Below are 26,177 nucleotides of genomic sequence, written 5' to 3'. Positions count from 1 at the left end.
CGTGGTGGCTCACAGCCGTCTATAATGGGATCTGATGCCCTCTTCTAGCAAGCAGGTGTACATGCAGACAGATCACTCATATGTATAAAATAGTATTTTTAAAATGCTTTAGTCGCCGGGCGTGGTGGCGCACACCTGTAACCCCAGCACTCGGGAGGCAGAGGCAGGCAGATCACTGTGAGTTCGAGGCCAGCCTGGTCTACAAAGTGAGTCCAGGACAGCCAAGACTAACACAGAGAGACCCTGTCTCGAAAAACCAAAAAAAAAAAAAAGCTTTAGTCTGGCATAATTATCCATGCCCTTAATCGCAGCATGCAGGAAATAGGAGACTTCTGTGAGCTCCAGGCTAGCCTGGTCTACATAGCAAGTTCCAGGCCACGCAGGGATACACACACACTTTCTCTCAAACAAAACAAAAAACAGAACCAAAATATTTCTTCCTTGCCTTCACCCACCACCACCACAAAAGCCATGTGGGGCTGTGTGGCTTGAGGCAGGATTTGAACTTCAAAAGCCTGGAGCTGAGATTCTGCCTTTCCACTGTAATTTATAAAAAGGTGCCCACCAGGGTACATGCCCATACCAGAGCCCATTTCTTCTTCCTCTCTTAGTTCGTTGGTCCTGGAGATATCTGTCCTTGGCAGAAGTCACCATTCCAACTTCATTCTTGTAGCTGGCCCAGCCAGGCTTTGATCGCCTAGGATGTATGCATAGGATGAAACCTCTGTTTTGAGTCCTGGGCTCATCTTACAGAGAACCTGGGATTCTGAATGAAGCAGCCACACGCTGTTAGTTGTGTCTCCTAGGCAACTAACTGCTGGCCCCTTTGTAACAGGTCTCAACCCTCAAACCTGATTTTCTTCTAGGGCATCTCAAACTCTAGCTATTAAATCCAACTGGGGATGAAATGGTGTTAAGAAAGTCTCACCAGCCAGGCGGTGGTTGGCACACACCTTTAATCCCAGCACTTGGGAGGCAGAGGCAGGCAGATCGCTGTGAGTTCGAGGCCAGCCTGGTCTACAAAGCGAGTCCAGGACAGTCAAGGCTACACAGAGAAGCCCTGTCTTGAAAAAACAAACAAAGCCGGGCGTGGTGGCGCACGCCTTTAGTCCCAGTACTCAGGAGGCAGAGGCAGGTGGATCACTGTGAGTTCGAGGCCAGCCTGGTCTACAAAGTGAGTCCAGGACAGCCAAGGCTACACAGAGAGACCCTGTCTCGCAAAAACCAAAAACAAACAAACAAACAAAAAGTGTCACATGGGCTGTGTGTGTGCCTGGAATCCCAGTCATTGTAGAGGCTGAGATGGGGAGATAGATCCCAAGTTATAGAGACCAGCCTGGGCAACTTAGCCAGACTGGGATGCGTGGGTGGGGGGTGATATTTGTGAGTACAGGGCCAGCCTGGTCTACAAAATGAGTCCAGGACAGCCAGGACTATCACACAGAGAAACCCTGTCTCAGAAAGACAAAAACAAAAAAGCTGTGTGATGCCATACACCTATAATGCCAGCATTTTGGAGGTTGAGGCAGGAGGATGACAAATTCAAAGCCAGGCTAGGTGGGGAAACGAGACTGGAAGATGGCCCAGTAGGTAAGACACTTGTACTTGTTGCACAAACATGAGGAACTGAGTTTGCACTCTTGGTACCCATACTTTCAAAAAACATTGGACATAGTAGTGCAAGCCTTTAATCCCAGCTCTCAGGAGGCAGAGGCAGGGGATCTCTTAGGCCAGCCTGGTCTACATAGTGACTTCCAGGACACTCATAGCTACATAGTGAGACCCTGTCTCAAAAATAATTTTAAAAGGAGCACACAGTGGGTGTGGGGCAGCACACACTTATAATTTCAGTACTTGAGTACTTGAGAGGCTGAGACAGAAGGACCCTGAGGTTGCTGGCCAACCAGTATAGCCGAATTAGTGAGTTCCAGCTTCATGAATACTGCACACACATAAACAAAAAAGTACTTTTCTTCTTCTTCTTTCTTCTTCTTTCTTCTTCTTCTTCTTCTTCTTCTTCTTCTTCTTCTTCTTCTTCTTCTTCTTCTTCTTCTTCTTCTTCTTCTTCTTCTTCTTCTTCTTCTTCTTCTTCTTCTTCTTCTTCTTCTTTTCAAGACAGGGTTTCTGTTACACAGAGCCCTGGCTGGCCTGGACTATCTTTGTTGACCAGGCTGGCCTTGAACTCACAGAGATTTGCTTGCCTCTGGTTCTCAGGGTGCTGGGATTTCAGAGATTAAAGGTGTGCAACACCAAGCCACCACACCAGGCTCAAAAAACTGCTTTTAATATGGAAGAGGCCAGGTGTGGTGGCACAGGTCTCAAAAAAAAAATAATAATAATAATATGAAAGAGGCAGGGAAGACAACTTAGTAGCAGAGTGCTTGTCTAGCTTTTGTGAAACCCTGGGTTCAATCATCAGTAACACACATTCGAAGCTCCAAGCACAATGTTTAACAGTCTAGACCTCAGCATCCTCATCTCTAAGTGGAACAAGTGCCTACTTCAGGGGATGTATGAATTATCTGGTAGTACCAAGGATGAGCAGTTTTGAACACTTCACTCTCCCCAGCATTTAAGTACTACTGTTTTACAAATGAGGGGAGGGGAGCCCTGTGGCTGGGGTGGGGGTGGGGTCAGGGAGCGGCAGTGACAGTGACTTGCTCATAACAAAGCTGGGAGGACAGCACTGAGTGAAGCTGGACTCCTTCAGCACTAGGTAGCTCGATGTGTTGGGTACTGTGAGGTGACACAGCAAGAGAGACAGGTCTCCAGAGGACTCGGTAGCACAGGTAGGACCAATGGAAGTATTTATGCAGGTGAGGCATGCCAAGAGCTTTAGGTCCATAATCTTAGCACAGGGAAAGCTGAGGTAGGGTTCTTACAAATTCGGGGCCAGCCTGGTCTACAGAACCCCAAAAAAACTCAGGCATGAGAGCATGCACCTGTAACTCCAGCACTGGGGTAGGGGATATAGAGACTGAACTGCCCTATGTTCAAGGCAAACCTGGGATCCTATCTTCTGTTGTTTTCTGTTTTTTGAGACAGGGTTTCTCTGTGTAGCCTTGGGTGTCCTGGACTCACTGTGTAGACCAGGCTGTCCTCGAACTCACAGTGATCCGCCTACCTCTGCCTCCTGCATGCTGGGATTAAAGGTGTGTGCCACCACACCCGGCTGGGATCCTGTCTCAAAAGGAAAAAGAAACTGAGAGGTGATGGCACAAGCCCTTAATACTAGCACCGGGGAGGCACTCTTGAGTTTGAGGCCAGCCTGGTCTATAGTGTGCGTTCTAGGAGAGGAGAGAAAAAAAGACAGAAAGCAGTGAGGGCTCCTGCCCAGGGAATATGGGGCTAAGAGAACAAAGGGCTACATCTAGAGTTGTAATCTAAGGCCTGGTGGGTGGCGCATGGCTTTAATCCCAGCTCTTTGGAGGCAGAGGCAGGTGGATCTGAGTTCAAGGTCAGCCTGGTCTACAAAGCAAGTCCAGAACAGCCAAGGATACATAGAGAAGCCACCCTGTCTTGAAAAACCAAAACAAAAAAAATTGCAATCTAATTTTACCCTTGCATATCCCAAGCTATTTTACAACTACCAAGGAAATGGCTGAAAGAATCTTGGGGTTTTTTGGGGGGTGTAGTGGCACATGCCTTTAATCCTAGCACCCACTACCCAGGAGTCAGGCAGGGGGGATAAAGCCAGCCTGTTTTTCTGTGACTACAGGTCAAGGCTGGGCAGTCGCAAAGAAAACAGGCTGCTGTCTTCATTTGTGCACTCCCATTCTCAGAAAAGCATCCCCAAGAAAACCTTTCCCCTCCCTCCACAGTGACTCTCGGCCCTCAGGCTCTGAAAGCTTTCTTAGAATACGATCTAGGGTGAAGCCAGGCAAGGGTGTCAATCCCACCAGAGGATCTCTGAGTTCAAGGCCAGCTTGGCCTACAAAGCAAGTCCACGGCAGCCAAGGCCACACAGAGAAAGGCTGTCTCAACACCAACAAAAAGGGGAGGACCTGCCAGAGTCACCAGACAGTCATTGGCTCCCATTGCATATATGAGCCCTCTACACTTGCAGGGCAGAGTGAGCACTCTGTAGTCCCAGCACGCAGGACGTGCAGGGAAGGGGATCTCCCTGAGCTTGAAGCAAGCCTGATCTACGCACAGTGAGTTCTATGCCTACGAGAACCTGTCTCAAAAGGAATGTCTGCGAAATAAAAAAAAACCCAGAGGCACTCAAGCACACGTCTCCGAGAGTCAACTTAAAACATGGCTCTGGCCCTTGCCCCCTAGTTACCCGAAGTATAGGCTTTCCTTTTGGCAGCACCATTCCACCTTCCACCCCCTCCAATCAAAAAGCCAACCGGTTTTCCAAAACAAAACCAAATTTATTCAGCAAGTCATTTTAATTATGAATCCTATAAATCAGGACCACCACAATTTCAGACACTCCGTTGCGAAGTGTACGTCAACAGCTACATCTGGAGGATGAACAAGCCATTGAATCTTAAAAAAAAAAAAAAAAAATAGCTACCTTAAAGTTTCGGGGTGGCACCTCAGAAAGGAGGCCCTCAAGTTTTACAAGGAGAAAAGCCAGCGGTTTCTCCACTTGGAGTCACATTTTGAAAACTTATAGTCACCAAGAAATGGCAGGTAAGGAAGGAGAGGTCCCGACCAACTCTGCGGAGGGCCAAAACAGAGCAGAAAAGTGTGTCTACTGTTTCATCTACCCGCCTCCCCCCACCCCCCACGATGGCAGGAAGGAGGTTGGTTGTGGCCGTTTCTGAGAAAGCTGGTGCCATGGCCAAGAGTGGCCTAGCAGGAGTTCTGGAAAGAGAAAAGCACGGAAAAAGCAAATAACTCTTCTTACACGGCCCTGTTGGCCTGCAGCGCTGGCAAAACATACAGGTCCTCACTTGGATCAAGACAAAAACAAAACAAAAAAAAACACCATAGTTAGTTTTCCCAAGAACTTTACAACATCCAACTCATCCTGACCTTGAGTCCACGTTAAACATCTCTCCCTCACTTTCGAGAATTCATCAACTGGGTCCCATGGACCACCTTCAAGGTAGGAGGAGAAAGCAGGCTATCCCAACTGCTAAGTTTTCACATTCTTCACCCCAGAATCAACAAAGAGCCCTGCAATTGTAGCACCAAATTCAGGAAACTTCTCCACTCAAAATAAAGAGACCACGTATGCCTACTATTCGTTTTCAAGTATTGATAGAAAGCCCTCTCGATTCCTGGCCCTGCGAGCCATATCTATAAACAATCCAACCAAACACACGATGCCCCCACCCCCACCCCAAAGAGCTTAGTCAGGTCCAAGTCAATCAAGTAGCTGCCACAGTTCTCCCGGTAGATCCTAGGTCCTCGGCTGGCGGTACTACTGCGCAGTCGAGTTCGTTTTCCCTAACAGTCTCTCTCGGCCGGTAACTTTGGAGCTGTAGTCCACCACTGGAGGGACGACGGCTTCAGTTCCCGACTGTCCCGGGGCAGGACACTGTTGGATCTGCGTATCGGCGTCCTCTTCCTCCTCCAGGGACCCCGGGTCAGAGCCAGGCGCCCGAGGGTTGCAGGGTAACTGAGTCCGGTCCGCTTCGGCCACCTCCGGATCCCGGGGCGCTCGCGGGGCTCGTGGCTGCGACCGCGGCGACCGCTCGCTGGAGCCTGCGCACCGCCTCCTTAATGAGGTTTCCCGAGAGCACGAGCTGCTGCAGAAGCCGGTGTGGGTCGTCCTCGCCCGCGCGCGATCCGCTTGGGGCCCATCGCCGCTGCTGAATTCGCCGGGATGCCACGGCACCCGGGAGCCACCCCCGCCTCCCAGGCCGGGAAAGTGTGCTGGCGCCGGCGGCGAGCTCCGCCACGCAGTAGGGCGCCGCCCGGCCCCGCACGCGCCCGCGCTCTCCCAGTACGCAGCGCACGGCTCCCGGGGGCGCTGGGTCCCGGGCCTCCGCAGGCGCTGCCGGCCGTAGCAGCCGCCTCGCTGGGGCCCGGGCCGTGTCAGCCGGCAGCGTCGCCAACACCCGCGGGGCCGGGGGCGGGGGCGGAGGGTCCGGGGCAGCACACGGCGAGGCCGGACCGTCGTGCGCCGCGTCCAGCTGCAGCGTCTCGCCGATCTGGGCGATGAGCCGGTCCACGTCCGCCGAGCCGCCCAGAGTCACCGACTGCTGCAGCAGGAGGAAGCTGTCGTCGTCCTCCTCCCCCTCCGCCTCGTCGCCGGCTTCCTCCTCCTCCCGCCCGCACGGCATGGCCCCCCGCCCGAGCCCCCGCCGCTGAGCGGGCGTCGCTGGCGGCTCGGGTGCCCGCGGATTCGGCGGGTCTTGGCTGGGGCGGAAGCGGGGCGGAGGCCCGGGCCGGGTCGGGCCTGGGACGCGGAAGCCGGGACCACCGGGCAGTCGCACGGCGCGTCTCCGAGCCGCGGGAGCCGGAACGCAGCCGGCTCGGGTTGATTTGTAAACAATGGGTGACGTCGCGCGGCTCCTACCACCGCGCTTGGTTGAGGGGGGTAGGGACGTCCGCTAGAATACTTTGGGGGCGCTGGACGACGCGCATCGCGCCGCACCGCGGCCCACACCCTCGCTCAGTGCTAGCTTATACCCCAGTGTGGAACTCCATGGTCTTGGTACCGCCTTCGTCGAGCCCACGCCCTAGGAGCGGTCGGGAAACAGGTACACTAGGAGACTGCCACTTGGCTTCTCCCACTCACGGACACACCCCCATCACACTCAGCCCCTCCTCCGCTGCGCTCGCTTCTTCCCCACGTGTCGCCAACGCCCGAGCCCGCCCGGCTCCACTCCGCGCACCCGCATTGGCCCGCGCGGCCCGGGGGAGGGGTGGCCCCAGGGGAGGGCGGCTCTGAACGGTGGGGGTAGGGGGAGGAGAAGGAACCGACGCCCCTGGAGCTTGTGGTCTGAGTAACCGAGACTTCCTCCTGTCCCTGCCACTACTCAGAGCCACATCTTGGCAAGAGTTGACTTCTTTGTAGTTTAAAGGAAAAAATTTCTCGTAACCATAGGATTCAAACCAGATTAAAGGATTTTTTTTTCATTTTTAGCCTTTTATCTGTACATTATACAGCCACATACAAAAATCACTTTATTTTAAACCCCGCATTAAGTTATAAACACTTTTCCAGTGATTGCGCGCGCTTTGAAAACACTGTAATGATTACGTAAATTTCCATAAGTGCTTGTAATTGTTTAAATTCCTTCAGCGTTTGCTGTTTCTCCGATTTCACTGTTGTACTGTGTGTGACTAACGTTTTTTCTCAGAAAACTTTTCCAAGTTTATGATTCATTTTTCAGAGTACATTCCTAAGAGTAGAATTTTAGGTCAAAGGGTTTTTGAGTTTGGATTTTGTTTGTTTGTTGTTGTTTTTGTAAATACACGAAATACCTAGAACTGGGTGAACGTACTCTTCTCATTAATATGTGATGTATGTCATTCATTTGAAACCACTAGATTTTAGTATTACTGAAAACCTTGGCCAGGGGCCGGGCGTGGTGGCCCAGGCCTTTAATCCCAGCACTTGGTAGGCAGAGACCGGCGAATCGCTGTGAGTTCGAAGCCACCCTTATCTACAAAGTGAGTCTAGGACAGCCAAGGCTGCACAGAGAAACCCTGTCTTGGAAAAACAAAAGAAAAAAAACAACAACAACCTTATTTTGGGTGTGTGGTCAGGCAGTGGTGGCACACACCTTTAATCCCAGCACTCGGGAGGCAGAGGCAAGCAGATCACTCTGAGTTTGAGTCCAGCCTGGTCTACAAAGTGAGTCCAGGACAGCCAGAGACCCTGTCTCAAAAAAAAAAAAAAAAAAAAAAAAAAAGAAGAAGCATTAGTGAGCAGAGAAGAGGGAAGGGCACCCCAGAGAGAGAGAGAGAGACAGAGACAGCAAGAGAGAGGAAGAGGAAGAAAGAAGAGAGGTGTAATAGAGAGACAGGTGTGTCTGCCCTTTTATATTCTGGGCAGCTAGCATACATAGTGGTGGGCAGATGACGTCATTGTTTGCTAGGCATTATGCTAACATCCTCCCCAAGCTAGTAAAACAAGAAGTTTGTTGTTTTTCAAGACAGGCTTGAGCTGGATAGTTGGCTCAGAGGTTAAGAGCACTGACTGTTCTTCCAGAGGTCCTGAGTTCAATTTCCAGCAACCATATGGTGGCTCACAGCCATCTATAATGAAATTTAATGTCCTCTTCGAGCATGCTGGTGTACATGCCGGCAGATAGAGCACTGTATGCATAATAATAAATCTTTTTTACAAAGACAGTTTCTCTGTATAGTCCTGGCTGTCCTAGAACTCACCTTATAGACCAGGCTGGCCTTGAACTCAGAGATCCACCTGCTTCTGCCTCACAAGTGCTAAAATTAAAGAAAGGCATGTGCTACCTCAGGCCTTTAAGACTTCTAACATAATGCTAGAACTAGTCTCCTGCCTCCAAAAGGTTATCAAAAAGTTCTATTTTTCTTTCTTTCTAATGCCTTATTGCTGTTATTGGAGTTTTTTGTTTGTTTCTCAAGTCCATCTAGAGTTGGTTTTGGTTGTTGTTTTGTTGTTGTTTTGTTTTTGGTCTTTGGCTCAGGGAGCTGAGATGCAATTAATTTCTTCTTCTCTCGTCCCCCTCAGTTTGCCAACCAGAGCTCTAATTCCTGGGTGAGAGACAGGAGTGTGGGTTGGGCACACAGAGACCCATCCTGAGTTCCCAGGTGCTGGGAACTGTGGTTGTGAGAAATGGGTGGGGCCAGGAATATTCTGAGCAGTCTCCTGGGAGTCAAAAGAGCACTAAACAGGTTGTACAAAGACCTAGATTCAGTCTCATCCCCACTACTAGCTGGGTGTGGGACTCCTGACAAATCAGTTTACAAGTGTTTTCACTTGTAAAACTGGGGGGTGGGGTGAGGGTGAGGGGAGGGAGAATCTCTGCCCTGCCTCCTTTGGAAACTGTTTTCAGAATCAAATGGGAAGATGGGAGCAGGCTTTGTCAGGCATTACACAAATGTACTGTGGGATTAGGCCCAGCGGTTTACTGACAGCCTCTGGGCTCTCTTCCAGCAATTCCCTAGGGGAAAGAGCTAATATCTTCATAATAAAGGTTGTTGCCTTTGCCCACTAAGTAAAGTAGACCCTGAAGGCAATACTTCCTAGGACTGGGCTGGCCCTTAGAATTCTGCTTCCTGTGGACTTTGCCCTGGGATTGTTCAGGGCCTACCAGAAAGCACTCAGGGGCTCCCAAATTTCAAGGTGTGTCACAACTACAGCTGGTTCTGCAGGTTTAGGTGAGGGCACCTTTCTTAGCAGGCAGCTCCCTCCTCCGTCTCTTCATACACTTGACTGTTGAAGACTGACTGGAAGCCATTCTCCCCGGAGAGACAGCCTCGTTTTCATTCTGATGGTACTTACTGGAGAATCTCAAGGAGAATGAAAATTAGGAGAGAGCTTATGGATTTCAGCAGAGTTAAAATGGCAATTTCCCCCCCTCCAGTCCGTAAGATGATGTCTGGCTGTAAGTAGAGAAAAGCAGTTTTATGCTCCATTGACTTTAAACATTAATGGGTCTGGCAAAGCTATTGTTTCTACCCCAGCATCCTTGGAAGTTGTTTTGTCTTACTGTCAGAGTAATTCCACTAGTGTTCTTACTACTGTAGGAAATGGAACTGTGAGACAGCATTTAAAAAGAAAGAAAGAAAGAAAGAAAAAATGCCCTTCTCTTTGTAACATTGCTTTTGTGTGCAGATTGCTGTGTAAATATTCCTGGATGTGGATATTAGATGTTCATCACAGAGATGTGTGCCTTTCAGGAGCCCTGCTCCATTTTCTTGGGGCACTTTCTCGGGAGAGCTCAGAAAGAAGTGCTGTGCTGGGCCAGTGGGAGGTGGAGAGGGGTGCCCTGCAATAGGAAGCAAGATACCAGGTGTGAGAGAGGCCCGATGCAATTAAAAGTAATGAGAAGGTATCAAGAAAGGAAGCAATGCTAGCCATGCGCCTGGCACACTGGCGGCCAGCCTGGGAAGAGACATTGCAAGCTTTCAGCAATGCCCTGTGGGCCGCACCGGACTCAGGGCCTTCAGCATTTATTCAGACCTCATTTTAACATACCTGCCTTCAGAGACACCAGCTAGGGTAATGGGGAATCCCACCGGGTGGGGTCACTTCTCCTGTGTGTGTGTGTGTGTGTGTGTGTGTGTGTGTGTGTGTTCTGATTCTAGTCTATAAAATAGGGGTTGCCCCAGACTGCCAAGATAATACAGAGAAACCCTAAAAAAAAAAAAAAGAAAGAAAGAAAGAAAAAAAGGGTATGCTATATTTTAGAAGGTTTATGGGGCAGTTCTAGAGTAGCTATATTCTAGGGAGCAGAAATACTTTTAGGCATGTTGAAATGCCAAAAGGTGGGACTGAAGAGATGGTTCAGTGGTTGAGAGCACTTGCTGCTCTTTCAGAGGTCTTGAGTTCAATTCCAAGCAATCACCTGGTGACTCACAACAAACTGGTACCCTCTTCTGATGTACATGAGGACAGTGTACTCATATAGATAAATAAGTTTTTTGTTTTTCTTTTCTTTCTTTCTTTCTTTCTTTCTTTCTTTCTTTCTTTTTTTCTTTTTCTTTTTGGTTTTTCAAGACAGGGTCTCTCTGTGTAGCCTTGGCTGTCCTGGACTAACTTTGTAGACCAGGCTGGCCTCGAACTCACAGGGATCCGCCTGCCTCTGCCTCGCGAGGGCTGTGATTAAAGGCGTGCACTTCCCAGATGACCTAGTGAGGCTACTCTCAGACTCCACTCAAAGAAACTGACAGACAGGCACCTGAATGTTCACAGCAGCATTAGTCATAGCTTTGAAACTGTAAACAATCCAAATGTCCTTCAAATGGTGAGTGGATAAACAAAATGTGTGTGGGTCCATACAATGGAGTATTATTCAGCAATGTGAGAAAATAAACTGCCAGCCAGGTGTGGTAATGCAAGCCTGTCATCCTAGCATTTGGGAGGCTGAAATAGAGGGATTGGCTTGAGGTTAGCCCAGGCTACATAGTGATCATTTGTTTAAAAAAACAAAACAAACAAACAAACAAAACAAAACAGGTGAGGGGCCTGGAGAGATGGATCAGAGGTTAAGAGGCTGCTCTTCCAAAGGTCCCGAGTTCAATTCCTAGCTCACAACCATCTATAATAGATCTGGTTCCCTTTTCTGTCATGCAAGGTTACATGCAGGCAGAATATTGTATACATAATAAAGAAATAAATATCTACTTTAAAAAAAAAAAACAGGTGAGAAACTGGCCAGGGTAGGACACTTCTATAAACCCCAGCACTCAGGGAGGCAGAGGCATGTAGATCTCTGTGTTCAGGCAGCCTGGTCTACAATGGAAGTTCAGGACAGCCAAGTTACACAGAGAAACCCTGTCTCAAAAACTAAAAAAAAACGAAAAACAACAAAATAACTCAACAATAACATCAACAAAAATTTAAGTCTTGTTTAAAGGGAATCCAATGCTTCAATAAAGAAAGAGTTGGTATGTTCCATTTGTAAGCATCCATTCCTAAGCCTGGTTAAGCACTTGAGACACAGCTAGTTTGAACTAAGATAACCCATCACATTGAAACATAAACTGAGGCTGGAGAGATAGCTCAGTGGTTGAGAGAGCACTGGCTACTTTTCCAGAGGACCTGGGTTCAATTCCCAGCACTCACATGGCAGTTCCAGGGGATCCAAGACCCTCACACAGACACTTATGCAGGCAAAGCTCTAATGCACATACAATAAAAATGTTATTTTAAAATAAATAGTCGGGAATGGTGGTACATGCCTTAAATCCCAGCATTGGGAGGCAGAGGCCGGTGGATTGCTTTGAGTTCAAGACCAGCCTGGTATACAAAGAGAGTTCCAGGATAGCCAAAGCTACACACAGAAACCCTATCTTGAAAAGAAAAAAAAAATGTATGAAGTGAACTTCATAGACTGTCAAAATATACGGAATTTAAAACACGTTACCCTAAATATTGTATCAGGTTAAATAACATTTTAAAATGGTTTACCTCCTTTTTGCTTATATTTAACTTTTTTTAAAAATTTTTTTTTATTTTTGGTGTTTCAAGACAGGGTTTCTCTGTGTAGCCTTGGCTGTCCTGGACTTGCTTTGTAGACCAGGCTGGCCTCGAAATCACATCAATCTGCCTGCCTCTGTCTCCTCGAGTGCTGGTATTATATTACAGGTATGCACCACTGCGCCCACCTTCACACACAGAATTTAAAAAAAAAATAATGGGAAAAAAAAAAAAAGAATGAATGGGGGCCGGAGAGCTGGCTCATAGCAGTTAAGAGCACTGGCTGCTCTTGCAGAAAACCAGGGTTCCATTCCCAGCACCCTCTGGTGGCTCACAACCATCTGCAATTCTGGTTCCGGGGGATCTTACGTCTTCTTCTGACCTCTGTGGGCACCAGTCACACACTTGGTGCACATACATCCATGCGGGCAAAACACTAAAAAGTGTTCCTCCCACTCCCAGCAGTCTGGGGAAAACAAAAAACAAAAAACCCAGGACCTGGTGTCTTCTAGGCAAGCTTTTGTTTAACTGCTTAATTCTATTCCTCTTAGTCAGAAGTTTAGCCTGAACTGCTAAATTAACAGAACTCCCTGCAATCTTCCTTTTTGTTGTTGTTTTTTGTTTCTGTTTTTGTTTTTCAAAACAGGGTTTCTTGGTGTAGCCTTGGTTTCCCTGAACTCACAGTGTAGACCAGGCTGGCCTCAAACTCACAGCGATCCGCCTGCCTCTGCCTCCCGAGTGCTGGGATTAAAGGTGTGCCCTGCCACACCCAGTTTATATTTATTATTTTTGTTTTGTTTTTGTTTTTGTAGACAAGGTTTCTCTGTATAAAAGCCCTGGCTGTCCTGGAACTGGCTTTGTAAGCCAGGCTGGCCTCAGATCCGCCGGCCTCTGCTGGCATTAAAGGTGTGTATCACCATGTCCACTCAGCATTATAATTATTACTTTTGGTTTTTTGTTTGTTTGTTTTGTCTTTTTGAGACAGGGTTTCTCTGTGTTAGCCTTGGCCATCCTGGACTCACTTTGTAGACCAGGCTGGCCTCGAACTCACAGCAATCCGCCCGCCTCTGCCTCCCAAGTGCTAGGATTAAAGGCGAGGGCCACCACGCCCAGCTATAATTATTACTTTTAAGGTGTGTATGTCTGTCCTCAGATGCCAGAGATGTTAGCTTCCCTGGAGCTGGAGTTACAGGAGGCTGTAAACTGCTCAATGTGGGTGCTGAAAACTAAACTGGGATCCTTTAAAAGAAGAGAGCATACTCTTTATTGCTGAGCCATCTCCCCAGGGCCCTGGTTGGTTTTTTGCTTTTTGCTTTTGTTTTTCTGTCTCACTGATTATTCTTCGTCTAGTTCTCATTTTGGGACACCCCCAACCTCAAACCTTAAAGGTAATCTCTCTCTCCTCTCTCTCTCTCTCTCTCTCTCTCTCTCTCTCTCTCTCTCTCTCTCTCTCTCTAAATATATATATATATATTGCTCACCTGTTGATATTCCAATCTTTCTCTCTCCGGCCCCCACACTGATAAATCCTCTCCTATTTGTGAGTTTCCAGACTTAGGCACCGGCAGTTGCTGGTGGCAATTCTTACAGGATTCCTGCAACTTTAATTGGGAGCAGGCACTCAAGACACTGTCCTGATCCAATTTGTTATTGTTTTTTGAGAGATCATTGGCCAGCCCTTGGGAGACAGAGGCAGGTGGTTCTCTGAGTTTGAGGCCATCCAGGACTACATAGAGAAACACCATCAGCTGTTGTGAGGATGATGGCCTCGGATGGGGCTAGATGATGGGCTGGTGAGATGGCACTCCCCAGAAGTGGTCCCTCCCTCTTCTTTGCTCCCTTGCTTGGGCCACGCTGTAAATCTAGGAACTCAAACTTCTGCTTCAAGGGGTCATGTGCTATTCTTCAGTCTGGATCATTCCTTCTCCCCAACTGTACCTGTAGCTACATGACCCCAAAGTGGAATAAGTATTCCCCAACATACCTATATCCCAACATATACTGTGAGGAGAACACTGAGCCTGAGGGCAAAATGAACTTGGAGATAGGTCAACTACTTGCTGCCCTTAGGCTTAGACACCTGGGACATTTGGACAGGAAGCCCTCTCACCCTTCAGGTGTTAGCCAGTGGGCCCGCCTGCTACAGCCCTCAAAATGTTCCTGCTGCCTTCCAAGGCACTCACCAATCATGTTTCATAAACTTACTTTACACATATGGGTGTTTTGGCTGCATATATGTTTGTGCAGAATGCTGGTGCCTGTTGCCCTGAGAGGCCAGAAGGCAGCTGGCATTACAGATAGCTGTGGGTTGCCATGTGGATGCTGGGAATCACACACTAGTTCTCTGGAAAAGCAGCCAGAGAAACATCTCCATGCCTCATTTCTTTCTCTTTTATGGGACTGGAAAGATGGCTCAGAGGTTAAGAACAGTTCAAATGCCAGCAACCACATGATGACTCATAACCATCTATAGTGAGATCTGGTTGCCCTCTTCTGGTGTGTAGGCACACATGCAGACAGAACATTGTATAAACAATACATAAGTCTTTTAGAGAATGTATGTGTATGAGAGTGTTTTACCTGCTCTGTGCACCATGAGCACGCCAGGCTATGAATGGGTGTTGGGTACCAATGAACTAGAGCTATGGATGGTGTGAGGCACCATGTGGATGCTGGGATTGAACCCAGGTCCTCTGCATGACCAACAAGTGTTCTAAAGCACTGAGCCATTTCTCCAGCCCCTTTCATTGCTTTTTGATCTGCCTCTACCTTGTCAACTTTATTATTATTATTTTAAAGATGTATTTATTAGCGAGTCCAGGACAGCCAGGGTTACACAGAGAAACTCTATCTCGAAGAACAAAAACAAAGAAACTTGATACCCTATGAGCATATACAGGGGGAAGAGGTTCCCCTCAGTCACAGTCATAGAGGAGGAGAGTAAGGGGAAAATGGGAGGGAGGGAGGGAGGAATGGGAGGATACAAGGGATGGGATAACAACTGAGATGTAATATGAATGAATTAATAAAACATACTAAAAAAGAAAAACAAAAACAAACAAAAGATATATGTATGCATTTGGGTGTTTTGTACGCATGTATTATGAACACCACAAGAGGGCATCAGAGCATCAGATCCTATGGGACTACAGTTATAGTTGGTTTCGAGCTACCATGTGGTTGCTAGGAATTGAACTCAGGACCCCTGATAAAACAACCTGTGCTGAGCCATCTCTCCAGGCCCCACCTTCTTAACTTTGTGACAGGAAGGATCCTACCACTAGGTCCATTGCCTCCAAATTTTTGTTGGAAGTGCTTCACTCAGGATGAGTGCAGTAAGTGTGTATAAAAGTAGGGGAGAAAAAACAAGGAATGTGAAAGAAGAAAATGATGTGAAGAAAGACTTGCAGGTCTGCCTCCTGGAAGGTAGAAAGGAAACTCAGGCCTACCCTTCACCTCAGTCAGCTCTGACTCTGCTCCACCCTGCCTTACCTAGACTAGTTCTGTAACTGGTTCATGTCCCAAGGATGCATTTGGAAAGTAATGAGTCCCCCAGATAACCATGGCAACCTTACACGGCACTTGCAAATTCACAGCCAAACCTTTTGGTGTTACCATATTCTCCCAGGGCTCAGTGTAGCAGGTTGTGGGGCATGTACTTTAACTTCCCAGGCCTGGCCACATAGCTACTTGAATCACAAGTCCACCAGACTTTGGTGGGGGAGAATAGCATTTGGGAAGGGTGGGGGTGAGGTAAACTGTGAGGTGGGAATCATAAACCACAGATATAATGCAACTGACTGTAGTAGGTATCACAGAGATGGAGGGTGTGTGTGTGAATGCCTAAGGCAAATGTTCACATACGGTTATTGTGTAATTCAGATGCTGATTTCTGTATCCCCCATATCTAGTTGTAAGCCCTGTTCCGAGAATCTCCTGTCTCAATGTTATATAAACTCTGCTTCCCTTGTATGCCAAAGAAGCTGCTTACAGCCAATTGCTGAGCAGGGGAGAGAAAAGGGCTGGACTTCCTGCCAGCCCAGGGAGGAGGAAGTAAGGGGATTCAGTGAAAGGCAAAAGTGGAGGAGAGCTGAAGATGATTCATCTGGAGCATAGAAAGAACTAAAAAGGGAGGAGCTTGGGGATTGTGGCAAAGATGGAGTCAGGATAGTTAAGAACAGACTTAAACTACTCAAGATTGTGTTGAGAAGCCTTATAAACAAATATAAAAGTCTCAATTATTTGTGTGATAGCCAGGGTTAAAATATAAACTAAGAGCTGGGCATGGTGGTGCACACCTTTAATCCCAGCATTTGGGAGGCACAGGCAGGTGATAGCTGTAAATTCGAGGCCAGCCTGGTCTACAAAGTGAGTCCAGGACAGCCAAGGGTAACACAGAGAGACCCTGTCTCAAAAACTAAAAAATAAGCCGGGTGTGGTGGTGCACGCCTTTAATCCCAGCACTCGGGAGGCAGAGGCAGGCGGATCCCTGTGAGTTTGAGGCCAGCCTGGTCTACAAAGTGAGTCCAGGACAGCCAAGGTTACACAGAGAGACTCTGTCTTGAAAAACCAAAAAAAAAAACAAAAAAAGAAAAAAGAAAAAAAGAAAACCAAAAAAGAATAAACAAAGAGGCCAGGTGTGGTGGCACATGCCTGTAATCCCAGAACTCAGGAGGCAGAGGAGGGTGGATCTCTGTGAATTCCAGGCCAGCCTAGTCTACAAAGTGAGTCCACGACAGCCATGGCTACACAAGATGCCCTAGATTGGAAAAAAAAAAAAAAGTAAACTAAGAGAAACAAACACAGTTTTATAAATATAATCCCAAAGGGTAAAAGCCACAACAGTCTGGGCTATAACTGCCGATACCCCATCCCCAGCCCCATACAGGAGTTTCAGATCCAGACAGGATCAGGTGTGTGGTTGTGCTTACCTGGCTCTGGGTGAAGTGCTAGGTACGGGAACACATGTGGCCCATGTGACAGTCCTTATCTTGGCAGGGAACTGTCTTCAGAATACTAGATGTCAGAGTTTCCACTTGATTACTACAGTGTATGCTTTGGGTGTGCCTTGCTTCCTTGTAAGAAGCAGAACTTGCAGTTGGAATGATTAAGAGGGCATGTTTAGATAAGAATTATTGTACAATGATGCAATCAATACACATGCTGTTTGAAATCTGCTCAGGCTGATAATCATGCCTTGTCATTTTATGGGCTCGCTTGCTTTGTGGCCTCAAGTCTAGGAGCTCTATTATGGCAGCCATTCTGGTTAAAGCTGGCCTTCAAAGGCTAACACAACCTGCAGAAGAGCTGTGGAGATGCACAGGCCACACCTGGATCCACTCAGTCCATCTGTCTAGCGGCTGGGCTTTCCATGCTCTGGAACTGTGATTTCCAACAATCAGGTCTAGAGGGTACCTCTAGGTCTTCAGGGTGACATCATAGGAATCTAATTACCCTACACGATGGAGGATCAGTTATCCATAGCAGGCCCTAGAAGGAACAGACTGTCTCCCATACAAAAGCCAGAAGAGCTGGGCTTAGAAATTTGATCCAGGCATGCCATGTGTGAAGGAGCCCAAGCCTAATTGAATCTCAGAAACACTTTGCGGCAGCAGGGAGCAGTCTGGTTAACACAGGAGAAAAATGATCTCTCCTGCTCGCTCACTGGGGTATTGGACTCCAGCAGGCTGCTGGTGGGGGTGTGTGCCTAAATCTGCAGGTGTGTCCTACCACAAGGACAACACTACCATGTATTCCTGTTTTGTAGTTGCTTGTGATTTTGACTTAATGCAAAGCGCAGGATGTTCTGGCCAATCATTATATCTTGGATAGTTACATTTCTCATTACAAATTAATAAACTGAGCCAGGCATGGTGGTGCACGCCTTTAATCCCAGCACTTGGAGGCAGAGGCAGGCAGATCTTTGTGAGTTCGAAGACAGCCTGGTCTACAAAATGAGTCCAGGACAGCCAAGGCTACATAGAGAAACCTTGTCTTAAAAAAAAATTAATAAATTGCACTTTTGCCAGACATTGTGGCTTACATCTTTAATTCCAGTACTTGGGAAGCAAAAGCAGGTGGGTCTTTGTGAATTCCATGTCAGCCTGGTCTACAAAGTGAGTCCAGGACAGGCAAGGCTATACCAAGAAACTCTGTCTCTGAAAGAATGAACCAGTTGGGCTGGTGGCACATGCCTTTAATCCCAGCACTCAGGAGGCAGAGGCAGGTGGATCACTATGAATTCAAAGCCAGCTGGTCTACAAAGCAAGCACAGGACAGCAAGGCTACATAGAGAAACCCTGTCTTGAAAAACTGAAAACAAACAAACAAACAAACAAACAAAAAAGAAAGAAAAGAAAAGAAAGAGGGAGAGGCCAGGCGTGGTGGCACATACCTTTAATACCAGCACTGGAGAGGCAGAGGCAGGCAGATTGCTGTGAGTTCGAGGCCAGCCTGATCTACAAAGCAAGTCCAGGACAGCCAAGGCTACCCCCTATCTCAAAAAACCAAAACCAAAACCAAACAAACAAACAAAAAAGAATACTTGTTCTTGAAGAAGACCCACTGAGCATTTCCATGGCAATCAATGGGATGAAGTGGGAGGAACCAAACTTCTGCTGTGTGCGCCCTGGCCTTAAGTGACTGGCTGTCAGCTAACTGCTTGGTAAATGTTTCTAATGACAGTAGCTACATTAAGCATAATTTCAGGAAATGGCAAACCAGCTTACATTGTCCCAAATCAGGGTTTTTTTCTAGAGTACAGTCATCTATCCAATCATAATAATGTATAAAAATAGAACAAAGAGCATTCATCATGTCATTTTCTGAATATTACACACAATCTAGCATCAAGTGGTGACTTTAAATTCCTGTGTAAGCAATGAGCGGCAATACTCAAGGCCTCCAAAAGCCTCTAGAAATAAACTGGGCCACTGAAATATTTACTCAGGTAGGGTAAGAACTTTGTTACATATATGCTTATTATATCTTTGGAACTGGAGAGCTGGCTCACAGATTAAGAGCACATTGCTGGGTGTGGTGGTACATGCCTTTAATCCCACACTCAGGAGGCAGAGGCAGGCAGATCGCTGTGTGTTCAAAGCCAGCCTGGTCTACAAACAGAGTCTAGGACAGCCAAGGCTACAGTGAGAAACCCTGTCTCAAAAACCAAAAGAGCACATTGCTCTTGCAAAAGACTCAGGCTTAGTTCCCAGCATCCACACAGTGACTCACAACCATCTATAACTTCAGTTCCAGAGGATCTACACCTTCTTCTGACCTCCACGGGCACCAGGCACACATATAGTATATATACATATAAACATACATGCAGGCTATACACTCATACACATCAATATTAAGCATAAAAAATTAAAAAAGAGCCGGGCGTGGTGGCGCACGCCTTTAATCCCAACATTCAGGAGGCAGAGGCAGAGGCGGATCGCTGTGAGTTCGAGGCCAGCCTGGTCTACAAAATGAGTCCAGGATGGCCAAGGCTACACAGAGAGACCCTGTCTCGAAAAACAAACAAAAAAACCAAAACAAAACAAAAAGATAAAAGAAAAAAATAAGAAAAATTCAAAAAGTAAAAAAAAATTTTTTTAAAGAAACAAAACAAAAATTTGTTTCTTAGCTGGAAGTAGTACATTTGCCTGCAATCCCAGGATTCCGGAGACTGATGCAGGATTGTAAGTTTCAAGCTACTTTAGGCTTACAGCCTGAGACTGTCTTCAAAACAACAGAACAGCCAGATGTGGTTATGCACACCTGTAATCCCAGCACTTGAGAAACAGAGGCAAGCAGATTGCTGTGAATTCAAGGACACTCTGCCAGGGTGACAGTGAAGACTTGTCTCAAACAAAACAAAATAAATACAAAAGAAAGTATTAGGGATGGGATATAGCTCAGTGGAAGAGCATTAGCCTACTATGCAGTTCCTGGTGGTTCCCAAACACTACAAAATAAGTACATTACCTTTGTCAAAAGAAAAGTGGGCCCCAGGAACCACATGGTGGCTCGCAACCACCTATAATGGGATCTGGTGCCCTCTTCTGGCGCACAAACATACATGCAGACAAAAACACTGTGTAGATAATAAATAAATCTTTTTTAAAAAGAAAAAGTGGGCCCTAGCTAGGCGCACACCTTTAATCCCTGCACTTGGGAGGCAGAGGCAGGCGGATCATTGTGAGTTCGAGGCCAGCTTCATCTACAAAGTGAGTCTAGGACAGCCAGGGGTATTACACAGAGAAACAAACAAACAAAACAAAACAAAAAACAAAAAAACAAAAACAAAAAAAATAAATAAAAGAAAAGAAAAAAGAAAAGTGGACCCTGAGTGAAAAAGAAATTGAATCAAGTACATAAGGGTTATGTGAAAATCTGATAAAAAGACTCTAGTTCCTATTTTGACATTTCTGGGTTTTCCCCCCAAATGTTCTATGAATCTTTCCTTTACAATGAAATACAAAACATTTTAATATGGATTACTCTTTCAAAGAATATAACCAAGAAAAACAATGGGGGGGGGAGGACTTAGGACTTCAGCCAGTGGCTACTGGAATACCATAAACATTCATTAACCTGTGAGAGCAGCCTCTGCCATCAATGAACCACCAAGACAGTCACTTGATTAGACTGCCTTTGTCAGGCCCAGTGCTCAAGCACACCTGCCAGCAGAACTGCCTTTTTGGCAGGGCATGATTTCCCCTTCAGCTTCTGAGAATGGATGAAGGTTGTAACTTTTCTACTAGTGCTGTGATATGCTGACTCCGGTGAGAGGCATGCTGCCGTGGTCTTGTCACACATGCCCACCCCCCCCCCCATGGACAGAGGAGCAGCACCAGCCGGCTCCCTAACTTCTTTCAAGCCCTGAGCTCCTAGGACAGAAGACAATTCCTTAGCTCTGCACCAACAAAACAAAACAAAACAAAACCCTTGCAATCTACCACTAAAGAACAGAGCTCAGCACTTCACTAATAGCGGCCTTCCCAGGTCATCTCTCCCTCCTTGGAAGGAAGCAGAGCTTCTTGGAAGACACGCTGTAATAAGCATGCAGGCTTCAGGCTTCTTTGCAGACATCAATAGCGGGGGATTGGCTCAGACCCACCCTCCTTTACAGGAGGCTTCCTAATGCCTGTGGTTCCTTTTCTTGAGAAAGGCAGAGCCAGGAAAGGGCCTGGGCTGAGATAAATGTGATGCCGAGTGGTGGTATTGGGGATCATGACTGGATAACTTTTGTAAATCTTTAATAAATCTTCTGGCTCCCTTTCTAGCTTGATGCACCGGGCGTGGTGGCACACACCTGTAATCCCAGCACTCTGGAGGCAGAGGCAGGTGGATCTCTGTGAGTTCAAGGCCAGCCTGGTCTACAAATCGAGTCTAGGACTGCCAGGGCCACAAAGAAACCCTGTCTTGAAACACCTAAAAAAAAAAAAAAAAAAAAAAAAATCTCTAGATGTCTGTAAGAAGCAAGGCATGTAAACAGTGCCACCTCTTGGCAAACTGTGGTACGTCTAAGATTCGTAGCCCAAAGTCATGGATGGAAATGCCCTAGCAATGCCAAGGGAATTAAACCAAAACAGAGACTACTTAAGAACATGTATGTTGAGCCGGGCATGGTGGTGCACGCCTTTAATCCCAGCACTTGGGAAGCAGAGGCTGGTGGATCGTTGTGAGTTCGAGGCCAGCCTGGTCTACAGAGTGAGTCCAGGACAGCCAAGGCTACTCAGAGAGACCTAGTCTCAAAAAACCAAAAAAAAAAAAAAAGAACATGTATGTTGTAGCTGGAGATGGTGCACGCCTGTAATCCCAGCACTTGGGAGGCAGAGGCAGGCAGAGGCAGGCAGAGCTCTGTGAGTTCAAGACCAGCCTGATCAAAAATGAGAAACCCTGTCTTGAAAAACAAAAAAACCCCAAACTCAAAAAAAAACCAACCCCACCTTCCCCCACCCCCAACCGAACAAGAATGGCCTGCATTCTGTAGGGGCATTTTCTCACTTATTGACTTATGTGGGAGGGCCCAACCTGGGCCACCCCTGGGCAGGTGGTCCTGGGAGTTTTAAGAAAAACAAGTAAGCAGCATTTCTCTATGTTCTCTGCTTTGGTTCCCTCAGTGACTACTGGGAGTGAGGAAGGGCTCAGTGGCTCTGCTGAAGCAATGATTGGAGGCTTGTGAACAGAGGCAGCTCAGATGCAGCTCTGAGAGCTGTTAGCCATTGCTTCCTGTTCCAGGTTGCTTCCTGTTCCAGGTCCCCAGGGCTCAACACTATGATCCAGCAACCAGCCATGGAGTATTCATTGCCTTCTGCCTCCTAAGGCCACTTTCTGACTGCAGGGAGCCCTTCTGACACAGACTGACACCACGGGCTAGACAGGCTGCTGGGAGTTAGGAAAGGCTCAAGCCACTCAGGCCACTGTTCAGGTGCCGTTCTCTTCCCTGGAGGGGCAGAGATGAAACTCATCTTCAGGGTTGATGCATGGTCATACATTTATTCTAGGCCTGGTTACAGCAGATCTTACACATGCAGACCATGGTCACTCTGCTACTATGGCCATGCATGGCAGAAAGATGACCTCATAGTGCCTTCTCAGAGGTAGCAATGTCACACGGTTCTGCCCCTAGATGTTGACAGTGTTTCTAAAGGACATTTGGAGCTTCCAAAGTCTTAGGCAAATGAGTCATTCCCTGTCCAGGTTCACAAGGCTCACACCTGAGTTGGTGTTCAACAGCATGGGGCGGGGGCATGGAAAGGAGCCTTGGACCGTAGCAAAGTACAGCTCCAATCCCCCCAAGGATTCAGGGCCGCCGTCGATCCTTTCTGCGGAGTTTGAGTCCCACCTGGGATCCTCGCTGGGCAGCTTTCACCAGACCTTTAAACTGTCCCTGTAGCTTCACCTTTTTCCTGCAGAAAGAAAGGAAGAACAAGTGCGATATGCTTTTGAGAACAGGCAGCTCTCTCTCTGTATAGTGTTGATGTGTGGTGGTGTAAACCTGTGATCCCCACTCACGGAAGGTTGAGGGTGGCAAGTTCAATGATAGCCTGAGATCCTGCACAGGAAACAGCGTCTCAACAGAAAACAAACCAAATCAAATGATGGGCACCCTTGCCAGAGACAGGGTGAAATAGGCAGACAGTGTATGTCCTGACCTGGCTAGTGCCCAAACCCTGAAGAGAGCTCCTTCTCCTCCACTCTTCCTTTAATGATCTTAGGTAACAGGTTAAGGCTCACTGTACCCAACCCCGCTTCCTGTTAAAGGCCCATCTGCACACACACTTCCCTGTGACTTGATTTGGAACATTTGCAAATACTCCTACACACCTCATAAGCTCCCCACACCTATACCAAAAAGCCTTAATCAATGGTCAAAGTAAAATAGCAAAGTAAACAAAAGAGTCAGAAAAGCAAATTATGTAAAATTATTAAAGATAGTGACTATGTAGAATGCATGTATTCTAGAATCTCTATGTGACCTAAGATCATGACTTATTTTATTTTAAGTAGAGAGAATGTAGATTTAAGTAAGAATGAGAAACTCTTAAGAGGGAGAAGGGCTCCAAGGGAGAAATATCAGATGTTTTTAGGTTTTTAAAATATATGTTTTTCAGATTTATTATTTTATGTGTTTGAGTGTTTGTTCGCATAGGTATAAATATATACCACATGCGTGTGTGGTGCCCACAGAGGCTAGAAGAAAGCAGCGGATGCCCTGGAACTGGAGTTACAAATGGTTGTGAACTGCTATGTGGGTGTTGGGAATCAAATCTAGGTCCTTTGCAAGAACATCAAGTGTTCCTAACCAATAAGCCAAATTTTCCATCCCCATGATTGAGTTTCAAAAGGAAGTTCAAGCAAGGCATAGTGGCTCACCTGTCACCCTAGCACCTGAAAGGCTAATTCAGGAAGATCAGAGTACAAGGTTAGGGCGCTGTAGAGATGGCTCAAGGGTCAAGAGCACATACTCTTCTTACATATAACCCACGTTTCAATTCCCAACATCTACCTCCCATGGCTCACAAGCCCAGTAAAGTCCAGCTCCAAGATATCTGACACCTTCTTCTGGCTTTCCTAGGGAACTGCACTCGTGCTCATAAGGCACACAAACACGGATAATTAAAAATTAGGTGTGGTGGCATACACCTTTAACCTCAGCTCTGGGGAGGCAGAGGCAGGCGGATCTCTGTGAGTTTGAGGCCAGCCTGGTCTACAAAGTGAGTCTAGGCCAGACAAAGCTACACAGAGAAACCCTGTCTCGAAAAACCAAACCAAACCAAACCAAACCAAAAACAAACAAACAAAAAAACCCAAAACAAAACAAAACAAAAAAAACCCCAACCTTTTTGGTTCTGTTTTTTTCCAAGACAGAATCTCACTGTGTAGTTCTGGCCATCCTAGAACTCACTCTGTAGATCAGGCTGGCCTTGAACTAATGGAGATCTGCCTGTCTCTGCCTCCCAAGCACTGAGATTAAAAGTGTGCAGCATCACTGCCTTACCAATAAATCTTACATGTAAAGAATAAAAATACAGCTGGATAGTGGTGACCCAGAGCAGCACTGGGGAAGCAGAGGTAGGTGGACCTGTAGGTCACTCATAGGACAGTCAAGGTGTGAGAAGAGAAGGGGGAGAGAGGAAAGGAGGAGGAGAGAGACTGTTTTAAAAGCTCCGATAAATAAATAAAAAATAAAATAAAATAAAAATAAGGAGGCTGGCATGATGGCTCTGTAGGTTAAGATACTTGCTGTCAACTTGACAACCTGAGTTTAAGCCCTGGAACCTGATGGTGGGAAGAAAGAACTGACTCACACAAGTTGTCTTTCACATACATACACAAAATTAGTGAATATAAAAATAAAATGAGGGGGCTGGAGAAATGGCTCAGTGGTTAAGGGCACCGCCTGCTCTTCTAGAGGTCCTGAGTTCAATCCCAGCAACCACATGGTGGCTTACAACCATCTATAATGTTATCTGATGCCTTCTTCTGCCGATAATACAATAAATAAATCTTTAAAAATAAAATAAAATAAAATGAGGGGGCCGGAGAGATGGCTCAGATGTTAGGAGCACTGCCTGCTCTATCAAAGGTCCTAAGTTCAATTCCCAACAGCAACATGATGTCTCACAACCACCTATAATGAGATTCTGGCGCCCTCTTCTGGCATGCAGAATACTGCACAAATAATAAATAAATAAATCTTTTTAAAAACTGAAATAAAATGAAATGAAAACAGGGCTGGGTAGTATTTGGTGGGTAACATGCTTTTTTTAAAAAAAAAAAGATTTATTTATTTATTACATATACAGTGTTCTGCCTGCATGAACACCTGCACACCAGAAGAGGGCACCAGATCTCATGATAGATGGCTGTGAGCCACCATGTGGTTGCTGGGAATTGAACTCAGGACCTCTGGAAAAGCAGACAGTGCTCTTAACTGCTGAGCCATCTCTCCAGCCCTTGGTGGGTAACATGCTTACTGCACCCATTTAAAAAGCCCAGTGTAGCCAGGTGTGGTGGTACACCCCTTTAATCCTAGCACTGGGGAGGTAGAGGCAGGTGGATCTCTGTGATTTTGAGACCAGCCTGGTCTACAATGAGAGTCCAGGACAGCCAAAGCTACACAGAGAAACCCTGTCTCGAAAAACCAAAATAAATAAATTAAAAAAAAAATTAACCAAGAAGAGACTTGATACCCTATGAGCATATAAAGGGAGAGGAAGTCCCCCTCAGGCACAGTCATAGAGGAGGGGAGTAAGGAGAAAATGAGAGGGAGGAATGGGAGGATACAAAGGATGGGATAACCATTGAGATGTAACAAGAATAAATTAATTTTAAAAATTATTTTGAAAAAAAAATTTTTTTTAAATTTAAAAATTAAAAAATAAAAATAAAAAGTCCAGTGTAGCACGCCTTTAATCCCAGTACTCGGGAGGCAGAGGCAGGCGGATCGCTGTGAGTTCGAGGCCAGCCTGGTCTACAAAGTGAGTCCAGGATGGCCAAGGCTCCACAGAGAAACCCTGTCTCGAAAAACCAAAAAAAAAAAAAAAGAAGTCCAGTGTAATGGCATACATGTGCAGTCTCAGGGGATGCTGGGGACTTGCAGTTTACATATTCAGTGAGCTCCTAGTCCAGTGAGAGAATTGTT

At 46.7% G+C, this 26,177-nt stretch overlaps 2 protein-coding genes across 2 annotated transcripts in view; both read right to left on the bottom strand.

Moving 5' to 3' along the window:
- Positions 1-4,355: 4,355 nt before the first annotated feature.
- On the bottom strand, positions 4,356-6,730 carry FRAT2 (FRAT regulator of WNT signaling pathway 2). Its single transcript, XM_084773448.1, has one exon. The coding sequence runs from the start codon at positions 6,240-6,242 to the stop codon at positions 5,544-5,546; it is 699 nt and encodes a 232-aa protein (XP_084629574.1). The 5' UTR covers positions 6,243-6,730; the 3' UTR covers positions 4,356-5,543.
- Positions 6,731-22,498: 15,768 nt separating this feature from the next.
- RRP12 (ribosomal RNA processing 12 homolog) overlaps positions 22,499-26,177 on the bottom strand; it is a 37,188-nt gene continuing 33,509 nt past the window's right edge. Inside the window, exon 34 of the mRNA XM_084769657.1 lies at positions 22,499-22,938. Coding sequence (XP_084625783.1) covers positions 22,833-22,938 — 106 coding nt within the window. The 3' untranslated portion in view covers positions 22,499-22,832. The remainder of the gene's footprint in view (positions 22,939-26,177) is intronic.

This window comes from Acomys minous, assembly GCF_964271855.1.
Source record: "Acomys minous genome assembly, chromosome: 2".
NCBI classification, from domain to species: domain Eukaryota; kingdom Metazoa; phylum Chordata; class Mammalia; order Rodentia; family Muridae; genus Acomys; species Acomys minous.
Note: the sequence above shows the minus strand (reverse complement) of the source record. Positions and strands in the feature narration are given on the sequence as shown.

Bases quoted from the DNA above. Each gene is read 5' to 3' on its own strand.
- FRAT2 (XM_084773448.1), bottom strand. From the start codon at position 6,242: ATGCCGTGCGGGCGGGAGGAGGAGGAAGCCGGCGACGAGGCGGAGGGG.